We start from the raw sequence: 27356 nt of genomic DNA on the forward strand, positions 1-27356 counted from the left end.
AACTCATGTAAAAACTTTTGGGTCGCACCTTGTATTCAAATTATTAAGTTTTTTCAAAGTCTTAAGATACAAAAACATTTAATATTAAAGGTGAATGACCATCACTTGGTTCACATGCTAGTTGTGGCACGGCAACCACACAACCTAAAATGAAAAATAAAAACCCTAATAAGGAAAAACCATCCTGAAGCCCAGCACTAATTAACTACTACTTTTCTAGTTTGGAAATTAACCAAAGTCCAATCTGGACTTAATATTGAAACTTACAGCTGCCATGATACTGTGTCTTCAAAAAAACATTCAGACGCCTTTTCGCAGATTTTGTTATGTTGCAGCCTTGTGCTACAATCATTTAAATTAATTTTATCCCTCATCAAACAACACTCAATACCCTAGAATGACAAAGTGATTTATTAAAAAATTTAAAAACTGAAATACAGCATTATAAAAAGCATTCTGACCCTTAACTTGGTACATTTGTGAAGCACCTTTGGTGGTGGTCTCTTACACCTGGACCTTGGGGTTTTCTGACATTTTTCTATGCAGATCTGCTCAGTCTCTGACAGTTGTGTGGAGACTGTCAGTGAACAGCTAGTTTCAGGTCTCCCCAGGGATGTTTAATTGGGTTCAAGTCTGGGCTCTGGCTGAGTTACTCAAAAACATTCACAGAATTATCCCTCAGCCACTTGCTTTGTGCTTAGGGTCATTGTCCTCTTGATAGATTAACCTTCTGCCCCGTCTGAGGTCCAGTGTGTTCTGGAGCAGGTTTTCATTTAGGATATCGCTGTACAATTCCCTGTTCAGCTTTCCCTTAATGCTGCCTACTCTCTCATTCCCATTTGCTGAAAAACAAGCCCACAGCATGATGCTACCACTGCCATGCTTCACCTTTGGAATGGTATTACATGGGTGATAAGCGGCAACTAGTCTCACCCAAACATGATGTTTAGAATTGAGGCTAAACAGTTAAATCTTGGTTTGATTAGATAAGAGAATGTTGCTTATCACCGTCTGAGAGTCCTTGAGGTGCTGATTGCTCAGTTTGGCCGGGTGGACAGCTCTGGGAAGGGTCATGGTTGTTCCAAACTTCTTGCATTTAAGAATTAGTAAGGGAGGTCACTTTGGCTTTGGGAGCAGTCAGTGTTGGAGAAATTTTTGTTGTGGTCTTCCTCAGATGTGTGCTTCTCAACAAAATCCTGTGTCTTAACTCTGCAGGCAGTTCCTCCGAGCCTGTGGTTTGGTTTTTGCTCTGATACATGTTGTCCAGTGTGGGACCTTCTGTAGACAGATCAGTTGAATTAACCACAGGTGTAGAAACATCTCAAAAATGATCAATAGAATGGGAGCCAAATTTCAAATGTCAAAGCAAAGAGTCTGAATACTTGTGCCAATGTGATATTTTTAGTTTTAATAAATTTGCAAATCATTCTAAAATCCTGTTTTGCTTTGTTATTCTGGGGTATTGAATGATGCTTCATCAGTGAAAAAAAAAATAGTTTAAAATGTTTTAGTTTTAGGCTGCAACATAACATATGGAAAATTTAAAGGCATCTGAAAAATTTCTGAATGCATCATACAGTAAGTTATTCCAAAAATTAACAAGCCTCTGCATGATCCTGTTGCCATTTGTCTGTGAGGCATAAAACAATTTATTTAATGAATACCTTTAAGGGATTTAACAAAACTTTATAAATATCTCTCTTAGCAGGCTCAACAGGTTCATGTTCTTCAGTATTAATCAGTAACAGAAACCCCTCTTCAAATAAGGCCAAAAAGAGAACAGTGTTGTGGAACACTATAGAAGAAAAGGGCTCACAATACACACACATCAAGTGATGAGCAGGGAGCAGATTTGTGAGAGAATAATTTAGAGGTAACAGTAGTTAAGTATTTTGGGTTGCAGAGCACTTTGAAATATATAAACGTTTGTCCTGGAAATGTCATTAAGAGCCTGCTGGAATAGTCAAGCAGACGAGCAGAATGTTCCAGGGGGATGGTTCAAGAAAATGGCTGATGTAATAAGACTTGCTAGTTAGGATAGATAGATAGATAGATAGATAGATAGATAGATAGATAGATAGATAGATAGATAGATAGATAGATAGATAGATAGATAGATAGATAGATAGATAGATAGATAGATAGATAGATAGATAGATAGATAGATAGATACTTTATTAATCCCAAGGGGAACTTCACTTGGCACGTAAGCAGTTGTCATAACAGAATAAGAGCTGAAGAACAAGGATATAATGGAGAAAGACTTTTATTTCAGGCTGGTTGTGCTCTATGCTAAAGCACCTCATGTCTTTTAACCAATCAGAGTATGATATATCAGAATTACCATATTTACCCGTGTACCACGCGCATATTTTTTCCCGAAAATTAGCATTAGAAAATCAAGTGCGCGTCATACACGAGGAAATTTTTTTCTGTAATGTTTACTTCTTCTGCTTGGGCTCTCTCGCTTGCTCGCGCACTCTCTCTCTCTCTCTTTCTCTCTCTCTCTCTCGCTCACGCGCGCTCTCTCTCTCTCTTGCTCGTTCGCTCGCGTTCTCTCTCTCTCTCTCACGCTCGCTCACGCTCTCTATCTCTCTCGCTCGTTCACTCTCTCTCTCTCTCTTTCTCTCTCACTCACGCGCGCTCTCTCTCTCTCTTGCTCGTTCGCTTGCGCTCTCTCTCTCTCTCTTGCTCGTTCACTCGCGTTCTCTCTCTCTCTCTCACGTTCGCTCACGCTCTCTATCTCTCTCGCTCGTTCACTCTCTCTCTCTCTCTTTCTCTCTTACTCTCTCACTCACGCGCGCTCTCTCTCTCTCTTGCTCGTTCGCTTGCGCTCTCTCTCTCTCTTGCTCGTTCGCTTGCGCTCTCTCTCTCTCTTGCTCGTTCGCTCGTGTTCTCTCTCTCTCTCTCACGCTCGCTCACGCTCTCTATCTCTCTCGCTCATTCACTCGCTCTCTCTCTCTCTCTCGCGCGCGCTCTCTCTCTCTCGCTCGCTCTTTCGTCATGCAACAAAAACAGAAGGGCATTTCACGGAAAACGTGCCCTAAACTCTTCCTATACAATCACAACGCGCGTTGTACACGGGGCAAATTTTTTTCATGATTTTCTTTGTAAAAATTAGGGTGTGTGTCTTACACGAGGGCACGTGGTACACGAGTAAATATAGTAATTCAGCACTGTTATGCAAATTCAGTTGTCTATAAATACAACCCACTAATTGTATTCTTTGATCATTCTGACCACGCTGTAACAGACTGATGTGATGGATGCTCCCTCTTCAGCCTGGTGGATATATACTTGGAATGGAACAACCATGGTCTACGTCAGCGGTTCCCAAACATTATTTAGCTATGGACAGGGCAGTGCACGTTTTATATTCAGAAGCAACTCCATAAGGCTGTATCATTCAGGTTTTTTATAATATTGTTTTTGTGAAAAATATGATTAATAAGGAAAGGAATAATATGATAAAGCACTAGGGGGCTTTGCCCCTGCTCGCTTTGCTCGCCAACCCCTATGCCTGCACTATGCGCTAGCCTCTTTGCGATTCTGTCACTCATGTATGGGGATGCGGTTGTATAATTTAAACAGATTTTTATTTTCATGGGAATTGTTACAATGCAACATATAACTGGTTGAATTTCATTTCTTTCTCTCTATTAAATAAAACGACTTCTTCAAATGTTTGGCTCTGAGATTTGCTAATTGTCTTTGCAAAAACTATTCTAATGGTTTTAATATGAATGGCATATCAAGATCTTCTTTGTTGTCTAATGTTATCCCCTGAAGATGTACTACATAACCTTTCTTGGATACATCCTTCTTTCTACAGTAATTCGAGTGGAGGAAGACTGGATGGTGTTAACGGTTGCAGATATTCTTCATGATATTGTAAGTTGATGTTTTCATCTTCCGCACCATCACCACCAACTGTTTCAGCATAGTCTATTGATATGCTGTGGCAGGTGGCTGGCGTCCATGCCCAGCCAGGACACCCCTGCACACTATGTTCAGGGGGAGCAGCCCTGGACAGTGCAATACCTCCCCCTGGATGCTAGATGGCTGCCCCCCTGGGGTGGAGCAGTGCCTCGGTTTCCCACAGGCCTCCCTGGGAATTGGAGTTGGGTGCAGCCCTGTTGTGTCCCACAGGCACTGCCAGGGGGTGCTGTGTTTGGGACTCCTGAGCCCGTGTGTGCACCCGGAAGTGCAGCCAGAACTCGGTGATCAAGCACCAGGAGCACTTCTGGGTGAACTATAAAAGGAGCCAGCGACCACCACTCAGCGGCCAGAGTCGGGTGGAGGAGGACAATGTTGTTGGGGAAGAGTAGTGGTGCCAAAGAAGAGAAAGTGCGGTGGATTAGTGGTGTGCCTTATTTGGAACTGTGTTGTGTCTGTGGGTATGAGGAAGGCGTAGCCCACAGATGAAGAAAATAAAAAGTATTTCTTTTATTTTACACGTGCCACCTGTGTCCAATCTGTGTCGGGTCGGGCGCTATATAGAGTCGTACAACGCATTTAACCAATTTGCTGTGTAACCGATCGATATTTTAGGTGTTAATTCGTTTAACTTCATCGTTTTTCGCTGCTAGGATTGCCCGTGTACTCATATCTTCTGTTGATAACCCTTCATGATGTAATTCTTCAATAAGATTTGGACATAAAACGTCTTCTTTAATTGGGAACTTCAAGTGAGGAAAACGTTAAAATTTATAAGAGCTGAGAGAGCACAACATGTGTCTGTTAAAAGCATTCACACGAATGAGAGGTGAGAGGACTGTGTATGTGGTTGAAAATGGTTGAGAGGAGGGCGTGACTTGAAAAAATCTCATGGCCAAAGTCTCATCTTGCTGGACTTTAAAAAATCATTCAAAAAGTCTCGTCTCGTCGCAGGATTTTTTTATTATAATAGAGAGATATCCATTTACTATGCACCATACACCAAAATGTAAGTCATACACATGACAAATTTGACATGAACAAAAAGTAAAACATTTTTTATTTGCAAGTAAAGACACTTGCCGGCAAAATCAATGACCTTTTAGATATTCTTCTTCTAATTTCATAGTACAGTAAGCCCATCTTCAGAATTTCATTCAATATATCACTTTGTCCTTTGACCTTTTTTGTTCTACCTCTGCTGCACTACCTCTCTATCTTTCTATCAATCTATCTACACATATACACACACACTTATATGCAGTACATATATAGAAAGCATAATATACTGTAACATTGTCAAGCCCAAAGTGCAGCCAGAGCCTGTCTGGTGTTACTGATTCTTGTGCTACCATTCACATTACTTTTTGCCTATTTTGGTGAATTCTGAAGGCAACATGAAACTGTTTGTGTGTCATTCTCTCACATAACTTTCCCTACAGTGTTTCAATGTATGAAATTCGATTTATTTAATACTGGATATACTCCAGGGTGGTCAGTTGCCCCCAAATCCAACACCTGTTTGTGCTCGCTAACTGAAATAACTTGGAAGAACTTTAATTTATTTATGAAAATGGCATAAGTTTACCATTTGAGCAAAGTCATCACCTTCATGTGCGTCACTATCACTACAATTGGAATCTACTGCATATTACCATCACGGGCCACTTCTGGCACTTCTAGCAGAATGCAGCTGCTAGAATCCTAACCAGTTTTGATGTCACTAAACTGGTTACCTGTGTCATTCAGGATTGACTTTAAAATTCTGCTTATAGTTTATAAAGCCTTAAATAATCTTGCTCCATCTTATATATCGGAATGTCTGACGTCTTATATTCCAAATCGTAACCTCAGATCCTCAACTGAGTGTCTCCTTAGAATTCCAAGAGCAAAGCTTAAAAGAAGTGGTGAGGCGGCCTTCTGCTGTTATGCACCTAAAATCTGGAATAGCCTGCCAATAGGAATTTGCCAGACTAATACAGTGGAGCACTTTAAAAAACGGCTGAAAACACATTACTTTAACATGGCCTTCTCATAACTTCACTGTAAGTTAAATCCTGATACTCTGTATATTCAGTTCATTATAATAACTATTCATGGTGGCTCTAAAATCTGTACTAACCCCTTAGGGATTATCCCTTTTTTTCAGTGACGTTCCATACGAGACTACATGCTTGCGTAAAATATTGTACAATAAAAAACGCCACAATATGGGAGATACAGGTACTTGTGTTTTTCCTTCGTACATTTCCACCGCAGACCAAATCTCACCTCAGTAAACTGGAAAGATTTTTGGCTGCAGCGGTACCCCGTAGTACGGAGCAAACCCCGCCCCTCCCAGAAGGCGCCTGCGCAATACGTCTTCAATCTCTGAAACCTCCTACAGCTGTTGTGTCTTCACATATTTGAAGTACGTTTTGACGTTCTGGTTTATGAAGACGCCCAAAGCAGCTCGGTCAATATCAACTTGGAAAAGCTGAAGGAATACGTCACGCCGGGTGAGGGCTGGCACTTTTTTGGAAACATTTAACCCGTCCAAGGTGAACATGGCTGATCTACTAGACAGACACGTGCAAGTCGCTGTCATCTTCTCCTTTGCCGTTGGCTTCTTTGCGGGATGGCATGCTAACAGAATGAGAAGAAGGTTTCTAGACTGGAAGAAGAAAAGGCTGCAAGATAAACTATCAGAAACGCAAAAGAAGCTGGATTTATCGTAACTTAACAACAAGTGACTGGAAATTGGAGGTACAGCATTTTCTTGAATTTCCCCTAAACAGTACAAACGTGTCTTTGATACACGGAAGTGTGTGGACTGTTAACTGTAAATCTGGGCATATTTTATAAATGAGGAATGTGAAACGACAACGAATCTGGAGGCTTTTTTTCTCCTAGACCTTTGTTATAACGAAATCGTGAAAAGCAATGCGAATATACATGAAACAAGGTTACACTCTTGTGGAACGGGATATTATAGCAAGACAGAACCTTTTATTCTTTTGGAATCCTGGCGCTTCCAGGCAGGTGGCGCAAGTGCATTGAGAAGGGTGGAGACGACATTGAGAAATGACATTATCAGTTTTGTTAAGGTTCGTTCTATTTTCTAATAAAATCCCATTTTCTAACTTTAGCTTGAGTCCCCCTCGTATATAGTGTATATGGTTTTATGGTTGTTCCTAGGTCAGGTGAGAGATATAATTTCTCTAGTGTATCCTGTTTCCCAGCAGGCATCTTCAGTAAAACCCCAAACCACAATTTGTTTCTTTTAATAAAGAGTTTCACAGTTCATCATGGTTCTTCCCAGCACTGAGAGAGAAGTGTTGCATAAAGACTGGCATCTGCTAGGTATTCCTAGGACACCTTTATCATCTGTTTTAGTCACCCAGGTTTGCCCAGCCAACATCCTTGTCCCCTAAGCCAGGGTGCAGCTCATCCACTTTTTTTTACTGGAGTATCCACAATATATTGCACACCAGTGACGATTCTCATGATGATCCTTACATATCACAGAATTCTAACAAGAGTATATGGTTGTGATTTGAACTAGGATGGCTCATCTAATCATTCCCACTGACATATCTCTGTTCCCCACATGAACATTTATACCTTCCAGTGGGACTTTCAAGTGGGTTTATTCTTTCCAGGTCCACGCTCAGTACTGTCTGTCTCTAAGAAGACTATAATCTAATTAGTTAAGGATACATATAGTCCATCCATCCTTCCTTCCAAACCTGCCTGTCCAGGACAGGGGCGCAAAGCAGTTGGAGCCCATTTCAGCAATCATTGGACACAAGGTGGGAACAACACTGGGACGAGGCGCTAGTCCATCGCAGGGCAAACGCACACACAAACACACACTAGGTCAATATACTAACTGCAGTTCACCTAACCAACATGTGTTTGGACTGTGGGAGGAAGCCAGAGCACCTCGGAAACCCACACAGACATGGAGTACCTGGGGCGTGAGCCCCAGTCTACTTACTGCACCACCCCAACTCAAAATAGTGTTTTCTTTAACTCGAAATCATACTGTGCTCCCCTGTAAACTGCACAGCACTTTAGCTAATGTGGTTTTCTTCCTACAAATAAAGACTTAATATTGCTAGTTAAAATGTATGTATATTAATTGTATTTAATATCTGACATGACTTGTCTTAATTTCAGCCTTCCATAGCAATGCAAATAAATAATTTCAGTAAGCATGCATAAACTTTTGACAATCACTTGAAGTAATGTTTGGATGTTTTATTCACCTTACTGTATGCAGAACTGTGGACCATATCTTTCATTATTCTGCTTTTACCTGTTTTTTTTATGTACTGGTCAAAAGAACGCTCCAGTTTTTTCAGTTTTTATGGAAATGAACACAGTTTAATGTCTTAACATTTCATGAAATCAAGGCATAGAACAAATAAACATTGGCAAATGGCAACGGAATCATTAAGTGAACAAAATTTGATTCAGGTTTTGATTAATCAAATTAGCCACTTTTTGCTGATCTAACAGGCAAACCTTTTTGATTCAGAATGCCAGTCAGTCTGTGCAAGTCACCCACTCTGCCTCCAAACCATCACACTTCCCCCTCCATGTTTGACAGTTGGTGTCACACACTGAGGAGCCATCAACATCACCAACTCCGCGGCATACAAACACCCTGTGTGATGAACCGAAGATTTCACATTTTGATGCAACACTCCATAAGACTTTCTGTCCAGTCTGCAGTAGTCCACTGCTGCTATTTCAAGGCCCTGTGTTGTCCTTCAAGGAATGGCTTTCTTCCTGCCACTCGCCGTGTCACACCTACAGCACAAAGTCTCCTCTTCACAGTACAAACTGACATTTGCATTTCTTGACCTTCGCTGTTAAGCTGAGCTTGAAGCTTCTGTGCTGTGAGGCGTCTGTGATCACGCAAGCTGATGAACCTCAGAAACTTGTCTTCTGATTGGCTTGGGACTTTGGCTCTGCCAGATCTCTTCCTATCAGAGTTTCTTCCAATTTCCAAGTGGCTTTGGATTGTGTAGGACACCATTCTCACTGACACTTTTATTTTTACTTTTTTGCAATTTCTCTAAATGAAAGGCCTAAATTTCTAAGTGTAATGATGCTCTGTCTCTTTTAAGTAATCAACAGAAGCTGAGACACCAGTGCAAATTGTTTGCTTCAACTTGCAAGATGTAATTGTTTTTAATTGCTGCAGAATATCTGTAGGTTGTAACCGATTAGTTGTTCCCTGAAGAAGGCTCATTTGTAATATTCTGAAATTTCCTTTTTTTAGTTTTTGCTAACCTAAACTTTAAATTTAAACCTTTGTCAGTTTACTGCTTACCTTTTCACCTTTTTAGATCATTCACTGCATTTCAACTGATTAAATGTGAAGAAAAACTGGAAAACCAAGGTGTTCTAAAACTTTTGACCAGAAGTGTATATAAATACATTACCTAATGAAATGCTAGTGTAATGCCTTTTTATTCTGTTTAACATCATTAATAAAAATGAAAGTTCTATAATGTAAAGGCTTATCTTTTTACTTTTATTTTTGTTTCTTTTCTCCAGGTCATATAAACACTATACAACGAGGATGCATCGTAAAAGTATATTTTTCTTATGCAAAGACTTGGATTTTTGATATTTTGCAGTGTTTACATATAGCACGGGAAAACCATTTTAAAGCTTTTTCATCATGACGAATTTAAGCAATGTGCTGAAGATACTATTTTTATAAACTTTTTGAAACTACTTTTGAATAAAGTAAATCATTAATATAATAAAAATAAGATACAATCCATAAAACATGTTTATAATAAGATCGGTTCAGTTATTAACCAAGTGGTTATCTACTTCATTTGCACTGTTACTTTCTCATCGTGCTTTGAAGAAGTAATTCCTGGCTTCCATCTTAAATACAAATTTCCTTAAACCTACATGAGTGTCTCTCCTCAATAAAGATTTTACTAATTTATATGAAAGATTTCTGTTCTGTTGATTTTACTAGAAATTTTATAATCTTAAGGTTTCAGTCCTTACATTTGCAGTTTTCTGTGTTCAGTGGTGAAGTTATTCACTTAGACAGTATGAGTAATACAAACTTTTTAGTCCACCAATGTGTGTGGTTTCTGTTATCTGCAAAACATCAAGTGTTAACATGTCGCTTTTTTCCCTCATCGTGACCAGAATTACAAACATTACTCCAAATATATTTTTATTGCTTATAAATGCAACTGTTCATATATAAGGTGCTTAGTTTTTTTTCTGATTATCAACACACAAAAATTGATTCTTGAGAAAAAAAACTACATTAGACACAAATACTAAAATTGAAATTGTCTTTGTTATAATTTGGAAATTACTGCCACTCAAAATGGCACATTTATTGGCCAATTGCCTATACCAAATTCAAGGTATAAAACACTTGCAGCTAATTTCCCCACATAGATAACAGAGCTTCTTCTTCTTTCGGCTGTTCCCATTAGGGGTTGCCACAGCGGATCATCTTCCATATTTTCCACTCCACTTGTTCTGTTACCCCCATCACCTGCATGTTCTCTCTCACCACATCCATAAACCTTCTCTTAGGCCTTCCTCTGTTCCTCTTACCTGGCAGCTCTATCCTTAGCATCCTTCTCCCAATATACCCAGCATCTGTCCTCTGCACATGTCCAAACCAACACAATCTCACCTCTCTGACTTTGTCTCCAAACCGTCCAACCACTATAAATGAGCAACAGGTTAGTTCTCTTTGTTTGGACAACAATGGAAGCAAATATTGTTCAGAGAGGTAGTTGAAACGATGTGAGAATAAATGGAGGACAAATACAAGTACATGGAAGGAGACAAAAGAGAGCCATCATAGATAACCTGGTTGAGCTTTCTCATCATAGAGGTAGAAGGTGCATGATTGCTGGCCTTGCAGACACCTTCTACCCCTTCTCCAGGCAATGAGGAAGCCTGGGCTGATATAGATGAGGGGTGGATTTGTCACTCCAGACAATACTTCCCTTGCTGTCTTGGCAGAGAGAACATTGTGATGTAAATGAAGTGCTGCGGCCTGGCCTAAAAAGGAGACTAGATGTGGCCTATTTTTTTCCCTTTCTCCTTCTTTCCTTTCTTTTTATTCCCCTGTAAAAACCTGTTTCTTGTATCTCCTTCTGTGTTTGTTTTGTCTGTAAGCCTAGTGCTTATGCACATGTGCTATATGGGTAAAATGTATTGTTTTTAATGAGATTTTCTCACGTATTTGTGTTTTATATATCGACTACATGCTTGTGCACTTGAAAAAATGCTTGAATACGTCTGGGACATTTTACAGCAGTCTGCTGTACGCTACTCACTGGAAATGCATAGGGAATCGCAGTGCTGTGCATTTAACCCATCAACGTGTACCTGGTTCGATGGTTTGTGCGCAGAGATCTAATGCAAAAACACCATTTTAGAAGAGTACACATGGTTGTGAATAAAGCCTGTACTTTTGCAAGAGATGACATTTTTCATGTTTTGTAAGTGTTTTTGGGAATCATATGTAGAAGTAAAAAATAAAACGACTCGTAGTTTCAGAAGCTGTGAGGAAGCATTCAAAAAAAAAAAAATCTGTAAATGGATTTCTAGTTAATGTCATATAAAGAAAAATCGGGAGTGGTCTCCCCTAGACTTTCTCGTATACTCAGATACGGGGGTCGATATTTGAGGAGTAAACCGCAAGACAATGATTATATTTTTACATTATATGTACATTAAAGAACCATCAACAACAAATCTTGTTGTGTGCTGGGGAGGCAGCATAAAGAAGAGGGACACCACACGCCTGGATAAACTGGTGAGGAAGGCAGGCTTTATTGTAGGCATGGAGCTGGACAGTTTGACATCCGTGGCAGAGTGACGGGCGCTGAGCAGACTCCTGTCAATCATGGAGAATCCACTGCATCCACTGAACAGGATCCTCTCCAGACAGAGGAGCAGCTTCAGCGACAGACTGCTGTCACCGTCCTGCTCACTGACAGACAGGAGATCGTTCCTCCTCTACACTATGTGACTCTTTAATTCCACCCCTTTTAAACGTTAACATTATTCAAAGTTACTGTCTGTTTTTACCTACATTTTTATTACTCTTTAATTTAATATTGTTTTTTTTTTGTATCAATATGCTGCTGCTGGAGTATGTGAATTTCCACCTGGGATTAATAAAGTATCTATCTATCTATCTATCTATCTATCTATCTATCTATCTATCTATCTATCTATCTATCTATCTAAATCAAATTAATAATATATTGAACAATTATTGTAAAAGTAAAGTTGAATAAATCGGACTTTGCAGCTGTATAAATAAAAAAAAAAAAACGAGTACGTGTTCAGGTAAAGTACCACCTCCGGTTGATGCATTTGGCCCAAAAGTTAATACAGATCTGCAATTTTGGTGTAACAACCACATGCCAAATTCCATCCATCTATCTCGTTTCGTTTTTGAGTTATCCTGTTTACACACATGCACACACACATACTGTAATTCCAAAAAAATTAATTTTCAGATTGGGGGTCTAAAACGTCAATTCATTAAAATCTCCAAGTCGAATTTGTTCATGATTACTATACTTTCTCTATACTTCCTATACGAGAAAGTAAAAATTACACTCTTGTATTTATGAAAGTTTCTTTGTTTATCATTGCTTTGCCTTATTTTTCTTGTTTGTAAATTTATTTTGAGGATATTTCATTATATTTAAAAATATATACAGCAACATATATATATATTTTTTTGATAATCTCAGTATATAACCATCAGCTCTTGACTCTTTGAAGGCTGAATATGATGAAAAGCACTCAAAGCAATGGTTTCACACAGTGATCAACATAAAATGCCTGTAGTGGCCACCAGTTTTCTGCTAGGCTGTCTTCGGGTGGTGGGAGCGGCAGCACAGGCGGTAGTCGTGGTCGCGGGGCATAGCAATCTGGTTTGTGATTGGCGGTCCTACCTGGCGAACGTTGCCGTAGGCGCGTGAGCTACACGAACCTGTTCAGCACCTCGATCAGCTGGGGACCGATCAGCTGATGGTACCTCACATTTGTTTTCGATCACTTGTATCAAAATCGGAGTCCGACAAAAGGTTGGGAGCATGCGCTGATTACGCGTTGCCGCACCCACCACACAACGAACCACTTGGATTGGGACCCGAGTGCAGCGGGCGACACTTTAGCACCACACTGGGACAGTGTGAGTTTTTTTTTTTTTACAGTGGCTGTAGTGCCAGTCCTGCCACCAACCCCCAGGTTTTTCCCTGCAGGTTGGAAGGCTTACATGCAGGGCTGGATGCTGATTAACGTCATACCCAGGGCGGTGCAATTGCAGGTTAAGGGCCCAACGGAGTAGAGTCACTTCTGCTGTTTACAGGATTCAAACCGGTAACATTCCGATTGCCGACCCAGATCCCTATAACTAGTTTGACAGAGATTTCGTTGAAGGATGTGATCAATATAATTCGCATATTTATACAGTATTTATTTTATTGTATTCATTTAAAATGTGTTTTGTCCAAATTGCATTCATATATCATGCTTTTTATTATCTACACACGCACTACGCTTGGTCCGGCGCATATCTATGATCCGTTCGTTTTTACGGACAGACAGTCCTTGCTAAACCATTGATTAACACCGGATTTTCCCTCTACGAACGCTATACGATTCGTTCTGCTCACATTTCATGAATGAGACCTTTATTTCTGAACATTCTTATGTATGCGCCGTTCCACAAGCCCTTTCCATAAAACCCGTTATTATTCTCTTATTCCCCACTGGTGGAAAAATATTAATCTTTCACATTACCTCACTGAAAAAATCCTTCTAACGTGAAAAGGTTGTCACATAAAATAATTATGAATCGGTGGTGGGTAGATTGTTGTTGTTTACATCGCTATCGTAACGGCGCTGAGTAGCAAGCAGTATTCGTTAACATTCCGTTATACAAATGGGCAGCGTTAGAGGAGCCTAGAAAAACAGGAAGTCTGCCAAAGTCTCAAATTAATTCCAACTAGTACGGCAGCAGCAAGCGGAACTTCTAAGGATAAGTGAGCTACCTAAAAGAGTGATGTAAGGTGCGAGAATCCATTGGCGCTTAGCGCAGGTAATCGCTGGTGCGGTGCTACACTATTCCTAAAGGCAACACATTACATCATTAGAACTAATGACCAAATAGTTATCATAAGATCAAAATGAACACAAAGACTGCACCTGCCCGAATGTAACTACAGGTATGCGATCAACATGGGCGATGGCTACTTGGGCTGGGTCGAGCTCATAACTGCTATGATTTCTGCACCCCACAAGATGTCACTATTTTCGAAGCTTTTGGGATCTTTTCCCGGCACAATCTGGAAGAAACTTCAAAGGCTTGACGGGGCTTCTTTCCATGACTTCGGTAACCCATCACTAAAGAAAGCCTAATCGCCCGCAAAAAAATACAGAGAAAGAAAATTTAAATGTTGTCGACACCCGTTACCTTTCCGCTCCGTACTACAAAATGGCTGCTCCGCCCGGTCTGGTCACGTGTCGCACTTTACTGACATCATCTAGTTGTCGCGACGACTGTCTTAGCGACCAGAAGCGTCTGCGTGGTTGGCAACTTAGCTATATATAGGCTATGGTTTTAGAAGTAGTTTTTTTTAAAAAAATTTTTGTAAATATATTTTTTATTTTACACTTTATGATTTTTAACTGAGTTGTGCTAAAAATGTCTATGAAGAGACAGGGGCCGCTGCAAACTCTACAGAGAGCAGCAGATGAACTCAAGAAGCAGGTAATGTTTGTGTTATTTTATGCTTAATTTAATATTTTACAGACATTATCTACTGTAGCCGTGAAGTACAGCACTTCGTCCTGTTTTGCATTCTTGATTATATGGTATTTTGTCGGAATACTTGTTTAATTGTCTCCGGAGATACAGATTTTACACTGCTGCTTCGTAGTACCAGGGGCTGCAGTCCGAGCCCCGGTTCAGGCATTTCGCGGAGAGCTTACACACTGTCTCCTTTGCAGGTTGAGTTTTTGCAAGAAACTTTTGTTAACTTCCAAAGACGTGTCTTTAATTCGGCTTGGTGTGAGTTTTGCATTAATATAACGGCAGGGCCTTTCTGTCCTGTTTGGTGCCTCAGGCAAGGAAATCTGTCTACCCACCCCCGCCCCTTTCACACCACCATAACACACACAACATGCTACTAACACAAGTTAATCGCTTATTTAATTAAAAATAAATACATGTATATAGAGTAATAAAACAATACTAATAGACCTCTGCGTGTAGTGTATGTATTGTTTAAAAATCCCTGGTGGTGAGATCGCCACAGTGTCCTTGCTCCTGCCTCCAAGACATCCTGTCCTCTGGCTCACCTTAGTACCTCCCGACCCGACGAACAAGCCAAGCAGGCGGCGGCGATAATGTCAGGAGAAAGCTGCCTGGATTGCACCCTGAGGCACCGTGCTTGAAGGGGACTGGGACCCAGCTGCGCATGCGTCCACCTGGCAGCCGGCGCATCACGTGGAGGATGAGTCCTGAGTCCAGAGCCCTCTTACCAGCATCATAGGCCCCCAGGCACAGTAGTGCGCAGGAGCTCCTGTTTTGATGGCAAAACAGAAAAATATATAACACAGTTTTCCTATGTGTGTAAGAATTGCCAGATGATGTGCCTCAGCCCTGTGCCTTCAATTATATTTAGAGGTCTGTAGTGTGGTGCAATCCATTTTGCAATTAATAGTAGTAGTTAATACTTTAGGTTTAGTTTCATTTATGGACATAAGTCAAAGTGTACATTCATGGACTATAGTCTGCTACAAACTATATTTTGTTGCCTAATGTTGAGTTTTTATCAGTGACACCATGTACGTTCTGCACTTAAGCGATACGCCAAAGATGTTGTAATTCTGTCATATTTAAATTTGCCTGCACTAAGTTTACAAGTACAGTACCCACAATTTTGCCCTTTGAACGATATAGTAGTGTTTTAAATCAATGGCAATATTCATAAATGTAATCCTTCTCAGCCATTGTTAATGAAGTTGTTTAGATTAGTAGTTTCCACACTTTAAGTCAAAGGCTTCGCAAAATGTTGAACCATCTGCTCAGGTCCCCCTAAACTGAACACAATGAGACAAAGCATGATCTTGGATCTTGGTTACTTCTAACAGTAGTCACACTGATGATTTATATAATAGTAAACCTATTAATCAAAGCAAATGCTAAATACAGCAGTCTATTGACAAGTACAGTATGTGATTAAATTTGACTTGGAAGCCAGGCATCTTTGACCTTTTTTTCTTGGCATACCACATGCAGGAATTGAAATATTTTGTAGCATGCCCATTTTCTTTCAGTCTTGAATTGTTAAGTACTGAACTCCTAACTCGGCACAACTAAAAGTAAAAATTTTTAACTCCCACCCTGTCCCCAATATTACATTAGGACAGGGGTGGGCAGTGTCGGTCCCGGAGGGCCGCAGTGGCTACAGGTTTTCATTCCAACCCAATTGCTTAATTCGAAACCAATCCTTGCCAATCTCAGACCTTATTTAATTTTATGGCTTGTTAGTCTGCACAAAGTAAGTTCTTTTCCTTTCCAAGGATGTCATCCAAATGATTTGATGCCATTAAATGGATCATTTTCAGTCTGTCACATTTTCTATTAAGTGTTTTATTAAATCAAATAATGCATGATGAACATACACAGATGTAAATGGGAAAACAGCAAGATGGAGAACTGCTGGCTTCTTTATCATTTGTATCTTATTGCTGATAAAGAGCCATTAAAACAGTGAATGCAGTGGTTTAAGATTAAAAAAAGCAATTAAGGGTGGGGGAACCTTAACAAGCGAGACCACTAAAATGAAGCATCAAAATGTCACTTAAGCAATAAGTGCTTCATCAGCAATAATTGACTTCTCATTAAGAAACTTGGTTGGAACAAAAACCTGCGGTCATTGTGGCCCTCCATGACCAACATTGCCCACCCCTGCATTAGGTGATTTAAGCAAGTAATTACAGAGATTTTGTTGTGGGGTTGCCTTTTAGTTTTTCATATTCACATCAGGTACTTTTTTAATTCATTAGTTTTACATGTAAGAACAGTACTATGGTTTGATAAGAAATAAAAATTAGAAAGCCTAAAATATCTGTTTTTTTAATTTGCAAAACATATACAGTTACATAAGAGATCCTGATCAAAAGAACAGAAAAATAACTCAAGTTACATATAACTACAGCTCAAAATAGAAGAAAGTTTACTCAAAGTCAGTTGTATAGGTTGACAGTTGTTATGTTTTATAGGATCATTATTGTCAATGTTGAGTTCCAGTTTTGATAACTTTATAGTTCTGCTTTTAAATTCAGCCTACTCCTGTATTTTATTTTTCAAAATAGGTGGAAATGTTACAAAACCAAAAAAAAAATGTCTGAAACAGTAGCTTCCTGCTGTTGATTAATGTTAATAATACTACAATAAAATGTTAGATACATTTCGAAAGGACTCAGACCAGTCAGAACAAAAAGTTTGGGGCAGCTACTTGTATACTTGAAACTGTCTGACAAAAGCGAAGATTTCGTTTTAGAGGTCTTTATAGACATCAGTCCAAAACAGAACTGGCAGGTAGATAAAAACATAGTGGTTTTAAAGCTGGGCAGGGGAAATGACATCATCGAGGCAGGAAGCAGAAGTGATGTCATCTGGGTTGGAACCGGAAGTGATGCCATCGAACCCAGGTGGATTTTCCCACTTGGCAATTGTTAGTGTCAGTAAACACAAGGTAGTGTCAGTAAGATAATAACAATCTTTATTTCATCTAAACTTGTGCAAGTTTATTTACAGAGAGACCAGACATCTCAAACACCAGACGTTACACAGATGAAATCATACAACCTGAATGGTCCAAATCAATGTCACACAGCTGTCTTTATAGTTATCCTTGAGCAGTTACAGAAGCAGGGGAAAAGCCTGAAGGTGAAGATCCTGAGATTCTTTGTTCTGCTGAACCTTGATGACTGATCACATAAGATTTACAGAAACAAAGTGGTATTTGAGTCATGTTAAAATCGAACAACTGATAACTTATCAATGGTCTTGTTATTTTCCTGTCTTTATTATGTAGCTAATACAATGATATGCTAACAAAAAGGTCTCAATCATTTATATCTTCGTACACGCCTGTACATACTATTTTATCTTAAGCTTAAACCTTAAACAATCTCTTAACCCTGACACGATATAAGTGAATCCTTGAGGTTGCTTTTTAGTATTTGCATATCTAACATCAGTCTGTTCATCAGTCTATATCCCATCAGCCCTCAAATGGCCTTCTCTCTGGAAACACTTGCTCATCCCAGCCATATTCAATTCTCAGCTTTTTCCGATAAGAGCTACCAGTGTATTCTATTTTATTAACTTAAAAGCTGCATATTATCTAAATACTCCCACATTCCTATCTCAACACATCAAATAAATTAAATATTATGAGCCTTGTTTAACAAACTGTGAAAAGCAATATTTTTACTCCCAATACAAATAGTCATTGGAATCTGGAAAAGATTATTAAGGCAAAAAGTATGTAAATGAAACATTGTAATTATTTAGTTTCTAGGTAACTGAACAAGCTTTAAGAACTGAATAGTTTGTTCTCATTTATTATACTTATTATTGTTTGCATAATAATTATGACAGTATATATTTAAGTGTCAAGAACAACATAACCTTAGTGTTTAATTGTAACATATGACAGCAATGTGTACATTACTACAGGAATGGATTATGTGTGGAATTATTACATTTTTGTGAAAAAAGACTTTGTCTTTCTCTTTTTTTTTTCTAACTTCCAGTTTTTTATATTATTATAGGTGGACAGGTTACTTCAAGAAATTCAGCAACCAGATGCTACCTTTCCTGCAAAAAAAGTGGAGTATTTTCACAGGTGTTTTTGTTTTCTTTTTCTTTGTTTCTGCAGACAGTTATGCTAAAAAAAACCAGTGGCAGATTTTATTGAATACAATGTTTACATAAATATTCACCCCGCCAATATTTTTCACATTTTGTTTATTTCCAGCTGCTAAACTACTACTAAGCTACTATTCCTAGTTGTACACATATTATTCTGTATTATTAAGTTAAATTAAATGTTTAGGTTGTGGACGCTAGAGGTGCTGTTGCCCCGTGAAACCTATCAGACAGACGTCCAAGACACACTTGTAAAAGCACCAAGAAGAATTCTTTAATATTTTTCTTCCAATAAAGTGCACAAAGCACCACACTCACCACAATTCTCCAATCACAGTCATAATAAACAATAATCAATAATCACAATCCTCCACTCTTCCCAGCAGCTCCGTCACTCTACCACCCAACTCCGGCTCTCCTTTCTGGGTCTTCAGCAGTCCTTTAAATAGTCCATGACCCGGAAGTATTCCTCCCGGGTTAAACACCACATCATCCTTCACAAGTAGCCCGGAAGTACTGTGGGCTTCCGTCCTCGTGACTCCAAAATACTTCCGGGTTGTCGTAACAGTAAGAGTCGCCAGGTTCTTTGTGAGCTCCCCCTGGTGGCACCCACAGCACCCAACAGGGCTGAGGAAATGAACTCCGTGTCCCAGGGTGCCCTGAGGGAAGTCGGGGAACTGTTGCCATCCAGAGGAGCTGCCACCTAGCGTCCCGGAGAAGTTAGTGTCCTGAAAAGGCTGCCTTCTTCCGTTGTTTTCTTTCATGGACGTCCCAGCTGTCCATCACAAGGTCTTTTCTTTTATATTATTAATAAATAAGAAGTGTTTTTAGTCCAATACACATTAACCCCCTTTTTAAGTTATATAAAAAAATCTTGGGTCGAGACGTGATCATCTTGGAGAGACACTTTGAAGTCCCGCGAGACTTCTTGCACGTCACACCCTACTTACAAGCAATTTCTCGGAGACACTTTAACGTCCCACGAGACAAGGAAGTGAGACAAAAGAACAGCTGCTGTACAGGCTTTTAAATGATTGATTAGAAATGAGCTTAGAAATATCGATTCATTCTCACTTTTCAAATCTAAACTTAAAACTCATTTGTTTAAGACTGCTTTTTCTCTTTGATTATAATTGCTCTGTCTGTTTTTAAATTTTGTATTTAAATTTTGTTTATAATGTGTGTTTCATCTATTGTTCGGTGTCCTTGAGTGTTTAGAAAGGTGCCTATGAATAAATCCATCCATCCATCCATTGTCCAACCCGCTGAATCCGAACACAGGGTCACGGGGGTCTGCTGGAGCCAATCCCAGCCAACACAGGGCACAAGGCAGGAACCAAACCCGGGCAGGGTGCCAACCCACCGCAGGACACACACGAACACACCCACACACCAAGCACACACTAGGGCCAATTTAGAATCGCCAATCCACCTAACCGCATGTCTTTGGACTGTGGGAGGAAACCGGAGCGCCCGGAGGAAACCCACGCAGACACGGGGAGAACATGCAAACTCCACGCAGGGAGGACCCGGGAAGTGAACCCAGGTCCCCAGGTCTCCCAACTGCGAGGCAGCAGCGCTACCCACTGCGCCACCGTGCCGCCCCCTATGAATAAATAAAATGTATTATTATTATTTTTATTATATACAGTATTAAAGAAAGAAACAGCTATAAAGCAACATTCGTTAGCAATGAGAAATATATCTATTATATAAAATAAATTTGGGTCGAGACGTGATCATCTCCGAGAGAAACTTTAACGTCATGTGAGACTAGACATTACAATAGGTAGCAAGACCCTTGAGACGGTGACTTTTTCACGTCACACCCTACTTACAAACACTTTCTCAGAGACAATTTAACATCACGTGAGACAAAAGGACAGCCACTGTACAGGCTTTTAAATGATCGACACGCAGCACAACATGCAGATCACGCAGCACGGCACAAGAGGCAGCTGTCTTAAAGCGCGCCCCCTGGGGAGAGGGAATAACTCATTCACTACAGCTTTATTACTGGCAAATATAAAGAAATAAAAAAATGAACGAAAATGAATGAAATGAAAATAATCTCTTTAAATTGTATAGCCGGTTCACTAAACCCGGGGGGTTGTTCAGTGAAGCGAGCAGGGGACGGAGCCCCCTAATTCTTAATAAATAAGAAGTGTTTTTAGACCTTACATGTTAACCCCCTTTTTCAGTTACATTCCAGACTGCACATTTTGTTTCTTAGGCATACAGTTAAAATTGTGAATGATGTCCACTGGTGGCCACCTCAGCTGAGTGTTATGATTACAGAGGAAATACACCTGAAGAGCTAACTGTCACACAAGATGTAAGCTGAAGTGAGGACTTGCTCATAAGTGATTTAATTGTGGCCAACACAGATGTGGGAAGGAGTATATAAATTTAGAGAGTTCAAAGTTGGGCGCCACAGTAGGTAGCGCTGCTGCCTCGCAGTTTGGAGACCTGGGTTTGCTTCCCGGGACCTCCTTGTGTGGAGTTTGCATGCTCTCCCCGTGTCTGCGTGGGTTTCCTCTGGGTACTCCGGTTCCCTCCCACAGTCCAAAGACATGCAGGTTAGGTGCATTGGCGATTCTAAATTGTCCCTAGTGTGTGCTTGGGGTGTGTGTGTGTGTGTGTGTGTGTGTGTGTGTGTGTGTGTGTGTGTGTGTGTGTGTGTGTGTGTGTGTGTGCGCGCGCGCCCTGCGGTGGGCTGGAGCCATGCCCGGGGTTTGTTTCCTGCCTTGTGCCCTGTATTGGCTGGGATTGGCTCCAGCAGACCCCCGTGACCCTGTACTTCGGATATAGCGGGTTGGATAATGGATGGATGGATGGAGTTCAAAGTTTCCATGGGGTACTCTTAATCTGTTATTGGAACAGGAACGAAATATAAAGCCACACAGATTTTACCTAGAGCAGATGCTCTTCTTAAAGCAACCAGGTAAAAATGATCCTTGTCAGAAAAGTGATTGAGATCAAAATTATCACAAATAGTGACAATGGTTCACACCTTGTTCAGGCAGCAACTAGTTGTACATTACTTCAAAGGTTTCACTTCTATAGGAAGGTAAATATAGAAATCATGCTAAAGCATCACATAATAACATACTAAAGAAAAACAGACCTTTTATATTTTGTCTATAGTTACTGTTTAGTAATATACACATACAATTCAAATGCATACCAATATATTATTTTATATATACAATTATTAGGGCGTCTTAACAGAAAAGCTTTAATTGATTCCATTTCTTTGTAGAAACTTATACAGTAGTAAAGTAATATAGCAAAGTTTGTAGCTGTTTCATTTAGCTGTTAAAGAACATTAAACATTAAGGCAGTGCTTAATTTAAATAAAAATGTGTTTTGTAGGACTACTGATTTGCAAAAGTCAACTGAGAAATGTTTGAAAGATTTACAGAATCTGCAAAAGGTAAGAATTAACTGTGTCATTAAGCAGTAAGTGAAAAGTGAGGGTAGAGAGAGTGAAGTATTTTTATAATGTTTTGACCAACAGCTGGTTTCATAATTTTATCATGTATTGTCCTGTGTGGTATATGTAATTATGGATATTTTTATTCTTGAAGACCGTCTTTTTTAAGTAAGTGACTTATCGCAGATGTTATCCTCAAACTTCAGTTGGTATGTGTGTTACATTGACTTAACATGTACATTGAAAACACCAGATACTATTTATAGTATGCTGCAACATTTTAAAAATGAATCCGTGTACATGGAGAATATAATACTGTGTCAAAGTTGGCTGCCATTAGCTGGTGTTTGTTGTCCCAGTTGAACAAATATTTAAATGTCCCGGTTGGACATATATTTAAATTTACTTGTTTTAAAGCCATAGTAAATATCTCTCCAGTGAGGCTTAATCACATATCACCATTGTTTCGCTTTACTGATTGTAAATTGTAAGAGTTCCAATGATACATTCTCAGTAATTTATGTCTTATTATAAGATGTCACATATATGGAGCTCATTTAAGATTCATTTCAGAATTTATTAAGCTACTTATAAAAATCCAGCACTGCATGCTATAGTTGTAATGGTGCCAATTGCATCTTACCATAAATGAACACAGTTCAAATGTCTTACTAAATGTTTTCATTGAAGTGTTTTTACAAAATCTGATGTTATAATCCTAACATTAAAGAACAGCCAGCACCTGAATTATTCAGGGGAATTGGAAGTATCCATTGTAAAAGAAACAGAACAAAGCAGAAAGGTTTGGGGGATCCACCCAATATATTGTCGTCAAAACAAACAAAGAGTCAAATTTAGAGTGATTAACACGGACTGAGTCAAACATAAGGCTAAAGTGAAGTGTGGAAGGATCCATCTTATAGGAGTTGTGCAGGAAGAGGCGGGTTCTTAGGTGGAAGTGAGGTCTGTAGGAGGGTGTGGTCTGGCAAGGGAGGTGGGTGGAGTTCTAAGTAGGCTTCCCTTCTGCTGGTCTGTGGGAGAGGGAGAAAAAGTATTAGACAGATACTGTAGACAGATACTTTATTAATCCCAAGGGGAAATTCACATACTCCAGCAGCAGCATACTGATAAAGAACAAATATTAAATTAAAGAGTGATAACAATGCCGATAACAATGTAGGAATACAGACAGACAATAACTGAATAATTGAAGAGTCGCATAGTGTGGGTGAGGAATGATCTCCTCAGTCTGTCATTAGTGCAGTTCATCAACCCCCGACTCTGCATCTTATCCCCACATTTACAAAAGTCTGCTTTTGTTTTTAACCTTTGTTTGTCCGGTTGATATATTGCACAAATAACAAAGTTTAATCATTGCAAAAGTGATCACCTTCTAAGTTTAGATACGTTTTTAGAAGAATATCCAAAGATGTCATTGAAAATTTAGATAACATTGATTTTTCCAACATTTTCATTACCTGCACCAGGTTACAAATTAAACAAAGAAATAAACAACCTTTATTTGATATAGCATTTTTTTTAAATGAGCACCTTCAAGGTTTAGTGATATTGTAATATTTTTAAATAAATATTTTTTTATACCTGGAGCATTGATAGGTTAGGTTCTTTACCCAGAGTAACACATCATATAAGAAGCAGAGATTAACCTGACAGCCTTGTGGTTCTAAATTCAATGCATAGCGGCTTAGTCACATGTTTAAAATGACATTTAGTTTTCTGTTCAAAATGGTGGGGCCAGTTGCAGCCATAGAAAGAATTGATTGGCTATTACCAGTACATATATCACTGGTAGATTCTTTTCTTTAAAAATAATATCCTGTAGTGCATTATAAAATGAGCCTATCACATTAATTTATATTCTTCATCTTGGTTTTAATGTAATAATAAATGTAATGCATTTAGCATTTACAGTATACATCTTTTTTAAAATAAAAAGCCAATCCCAGCAGTATTAGGCACAATGCAGGAACGAAATGTCATGGAGGGACCAGTACATTGCAGGGCACATTTATGAACACACACACACACTCGCACTCATCCAGCACCAAATTAGAGAAACCAATATGGGATGAAACCCAAATGAATGTGCAGACCCAATACTGACTTTGAGTGGGTCAAGATTTATTGACACCCCAAATTTAACCACTTCACTTTAAAAAATTGTCTTCTATAGGTAAACATTACAGAATGCAGTAGGTTCGTTCTGTTGTTTGCTATCTTTTAATTCTTTGCTACACTTGTTCTGCTGCTTACAAGACCACAACACACACACTTAACTGAGGTAACTGCTCTGAGGAGTAAACAGCACATACTGTAAATTGTTCTACATGTTTCCTCAGTTTTCCACTAAAGTTTCTCTTCCATTCCTCTGAGTAAAGAAAGAAGAATTTTAACGGACCAGTTAATATGCTATAGTGCCATTGTCAATTTATGTGTAGGTTTAAAATACTTTCTTCTGTATTGAATCGTTTCACCATGTTTTCATTTTCTTGTACTTAAAACAAGCTTTTCCTATCAGCTTGCTTGTTGTTAAAGCTATTTTGAGGATCTTTATGCAACATATGAGGATTTAGGACACGCTGCAATTTTTCTTTTTTTTAGTCTTAGCTAATGGGCATTCCAAGGCTAATTATATTGTATATGAAAGTCTGCAGGTTTTTCTCATTTTTTTAACTTTTGTTTTGCAAAGGCAGATGAGCCCGCACCAATTGGTAATTATGATCAGAGAAAGGAGGACGAAGAAAAACGACTCCTCAAAATGTTAAAGCAACTTCAGGCAGTATCAGAGTATTTAAATGTGGACAAAGTCTCTCAGAATGACGGCAAGTAAGTTTTAACAAATATGTAAAAATATGTAACTCTTGAAGTACGTTTTTACATATAGTTGCTGTTCATAAATGTTCAACAAGCCGTATACTGTGCACAGTTAAAATAATTATTCAATGTTCAAGATAGTATTTTATTTTGCTTCTAGCAATGGAGCACTAAGCTCTTCCCAGGCAGAGGAGGAGGAAGATGAGGAAAGTGAGGATAGTGAAGATGAGGATGATAAGGAGGATAACAAAGGGTCAGTTGAAAAATCCCAGTCTTCAGAACTCTATATGACAGTCTGTGACTTTAAAGCAGAGCAAGCAGAAGATCTTGATTTTAAGGTAAGTAGAAGCCCGTTAGTTTCTACATATAGCAGGTGTTTCCTTGCTGATATTTTGAATTCATATCATGCCTATGTGAGTTTCATGCATGTGACTCTTACCTTTTGTCTGCTAGGTAAAGACAGACAACGCCAACAGTCCTATTTATCCACAGAATGCTTCTCAAACTTATCTTGGTGCGCTAACATATTGGGTAGCACTTTGCACAACAAAAACAGTGCATATATTTCATTTATGTAAAGTTCAAGATATATTTGACTTATACTATGATTATATTTGGTTATTGTTTCTTTCAAAATTACATTAAAGTTGTAATTCTTGGTTGTTTTGTAACTTTGTTCTGTATGTATTATAAAGTGTGCTATAACTGAATGAAATTACAATAATTATAAATGTTAACCTTATGTATATATATATATATTTTATTTTTAGAAAGGTGAAATTTTGACCATTCTTAATAAACAACCTGATGGCTGGTGGGTTGCTGAAAACTCTGCCGGAAAGAAGGGTCTTGTTCCGAAAACCTATTTACAGGTTAAAATAATCCTTTTGTTGATTAGAACATTTCCCTGATGTCTGTATTTTAATGATGTTTAAAGAAATATTTTGAAATATATCCATCTAACTGTCACCTTACAGAACATTTTGGACTAATGAGTAGCTGGAAACTAAATTAACAATAGGGCACAAAGAAGGAATTGCTATACAGGAACTTTTTGCATAGAATTTGTTCCTATAATTTTAACAACAAATAGTCTAATTTTTTTTATTATACAAAAGTGCTTAAATTAAATAGATGTTACTAATTTTTGAATATTTAGTTTGTTACTAAGTACTTTATCGTTTTTCTGTAGGCATTTTTACTTGACTCTGAGTTTAGACAGATTGATTGATTGATTTATCAATTTATAAAGAACTTTAAAAACAACATCAAGGCTGACCAAAGTGCTCTATAATAAAACCCAACACATAAGACACACAATAACCAAAGGGTAAAAGAAACAGAAACATGTAAGGGCTGAAGAAATTCATAATAAAAAGTACACAGATAGTCAACATCTCACACTGCGTCAAAGACCAAAGAGTAAAAGTGTGTTTTTAAATAAAATTGAAAGACAGCAAGTGAAGGAGTCTGCCTAATGTGCAATGGCAAATCGTTCCAGAGTTTTGGACCTGCAACCGAAAAAGCCCAATCACCTCTGAATTTGCATCGTGTCTTAAGAACAAGTAAAAGCATCTGGTCTGCTGACCTGAGAGGGCGAGAGTTAAGTTTCAGATGTTAAGTTTGAAACGCCCAATTCCAGCATAGGCTCACGTCTCCTAAATAATGACAGAACAGGAATGTGTACCCTTAAACTACATCCAATGTATTGCTTTTGGTCTAAAAGACCAATTTTACCTTTATGATATAAATTAGTTCTAAGTTACTGTATTAAAAAAATGTTAGCTTGACTTACCTTCGTTCGCAAAACTTTGGTTTATATACCCCTAGAAAGCGATACAACTATAACTGATAGCAACATTTTATCTGTAACTTCAAAGGTTAAGGCTGTTTAAGTAGTGTGTGCTCATAATAAATCTTAAGAGGCCTAGTAGGTGTCTTACCATGTGTCACATACATAATATTGCATGTGCAACCTCGGAGGCTAAGTGCCATTCTTTAGCGTATGTTTTAGAATAAAACCACAGCGGCTAGTCAGCTTAACATAAAATGTGTGTGCCTAACTATTAAACTATTAAAGAATACTCGCTGAACAGGAATTTTCATGCTGCGATACCCAGGGGCTGAATCCCAGCATATGTCCACAATTAAAGGGGCTCTACCTGTTCAGCATTAATTATAATGATAGAA

General features: G+C 38.8%; 2 protein-coding genes across 4 annotated transcripts in view; both read left to right on the forward strand.

The window, feature by feature from the left end:
* Window positions 1–6308: 6308 nt before the first annotated feature.
* On the forward strand, window positions 6309–9899 carry LOC127525977 (mitoregulin-like). The gene is made up of 2 exons (XM_051919553.1): window positions 6309–6681; window positions 9487–9899. Exon 1 carries the CDS (start codon window positions 6483–6485, stop codon window positions 6651–6653), a length of 171 nt encoding a protein of 56 aa, XP_051775513.1. The 5' UTR covers window positions 6309–6482; the 3' UTR covers window positions 6654–6681; window positions 9487–9899.
* Window positions 9900–14490: 4591 nt separating this feature from the next.
* nphp1 (nephronophthisis 1) overlaps window positions 14491–27356 on the forward strand; it is a 440043-nt gene continuing 427177 nt past the window's right edge. For 2 of the 3 annotated variants that reach the window (XR_007933588.1, XM_028820535.2), the window contains exons 1-6: window positions 14491–14719; window positions 18799–18872; window positions 22271–22331; window positions 25042–25178; window positions 25327–25504; window positions 25937–26038. Coding sequence is in view for 2 of the 3 variants with exons in the window: in XM_028820535.2 (XP_028676368.2) it covers window positions 14654–14719; window positions 18799–18872; window positions 22271–22331; window positions 25042–25178; window positions 25327–25504; window positions 25937–26038 (618 nt within the window). In the remaining variant the exon portion in view is untranslated. The remainder of the gene's footprint in view (window positions 14720–18798; window positions 18873–22270; window positions 22332–25041; window positions 25179–25326; window positions 25505–25936; window positions 26039–27356) is intronic. The other variant, XM_028820536.2, reaches the window with a different exon arrangement.

Source organism: Erpetoichthys calabaricus, chromosome 15 (assembly GCF_900747795.2).
Source record: "Erpetoichthys calabaricus chromosome 15, fErpCal1.3, whole genome shotgun sequence".
Taxonomy (NCBI): domain Eukaryota; kingdom Metazoa; phylum Chordata; class Cladistia; order Polypteriformes; family Polypteridae; genus Erpetoichthys; species Erpetoichthys calabaricus.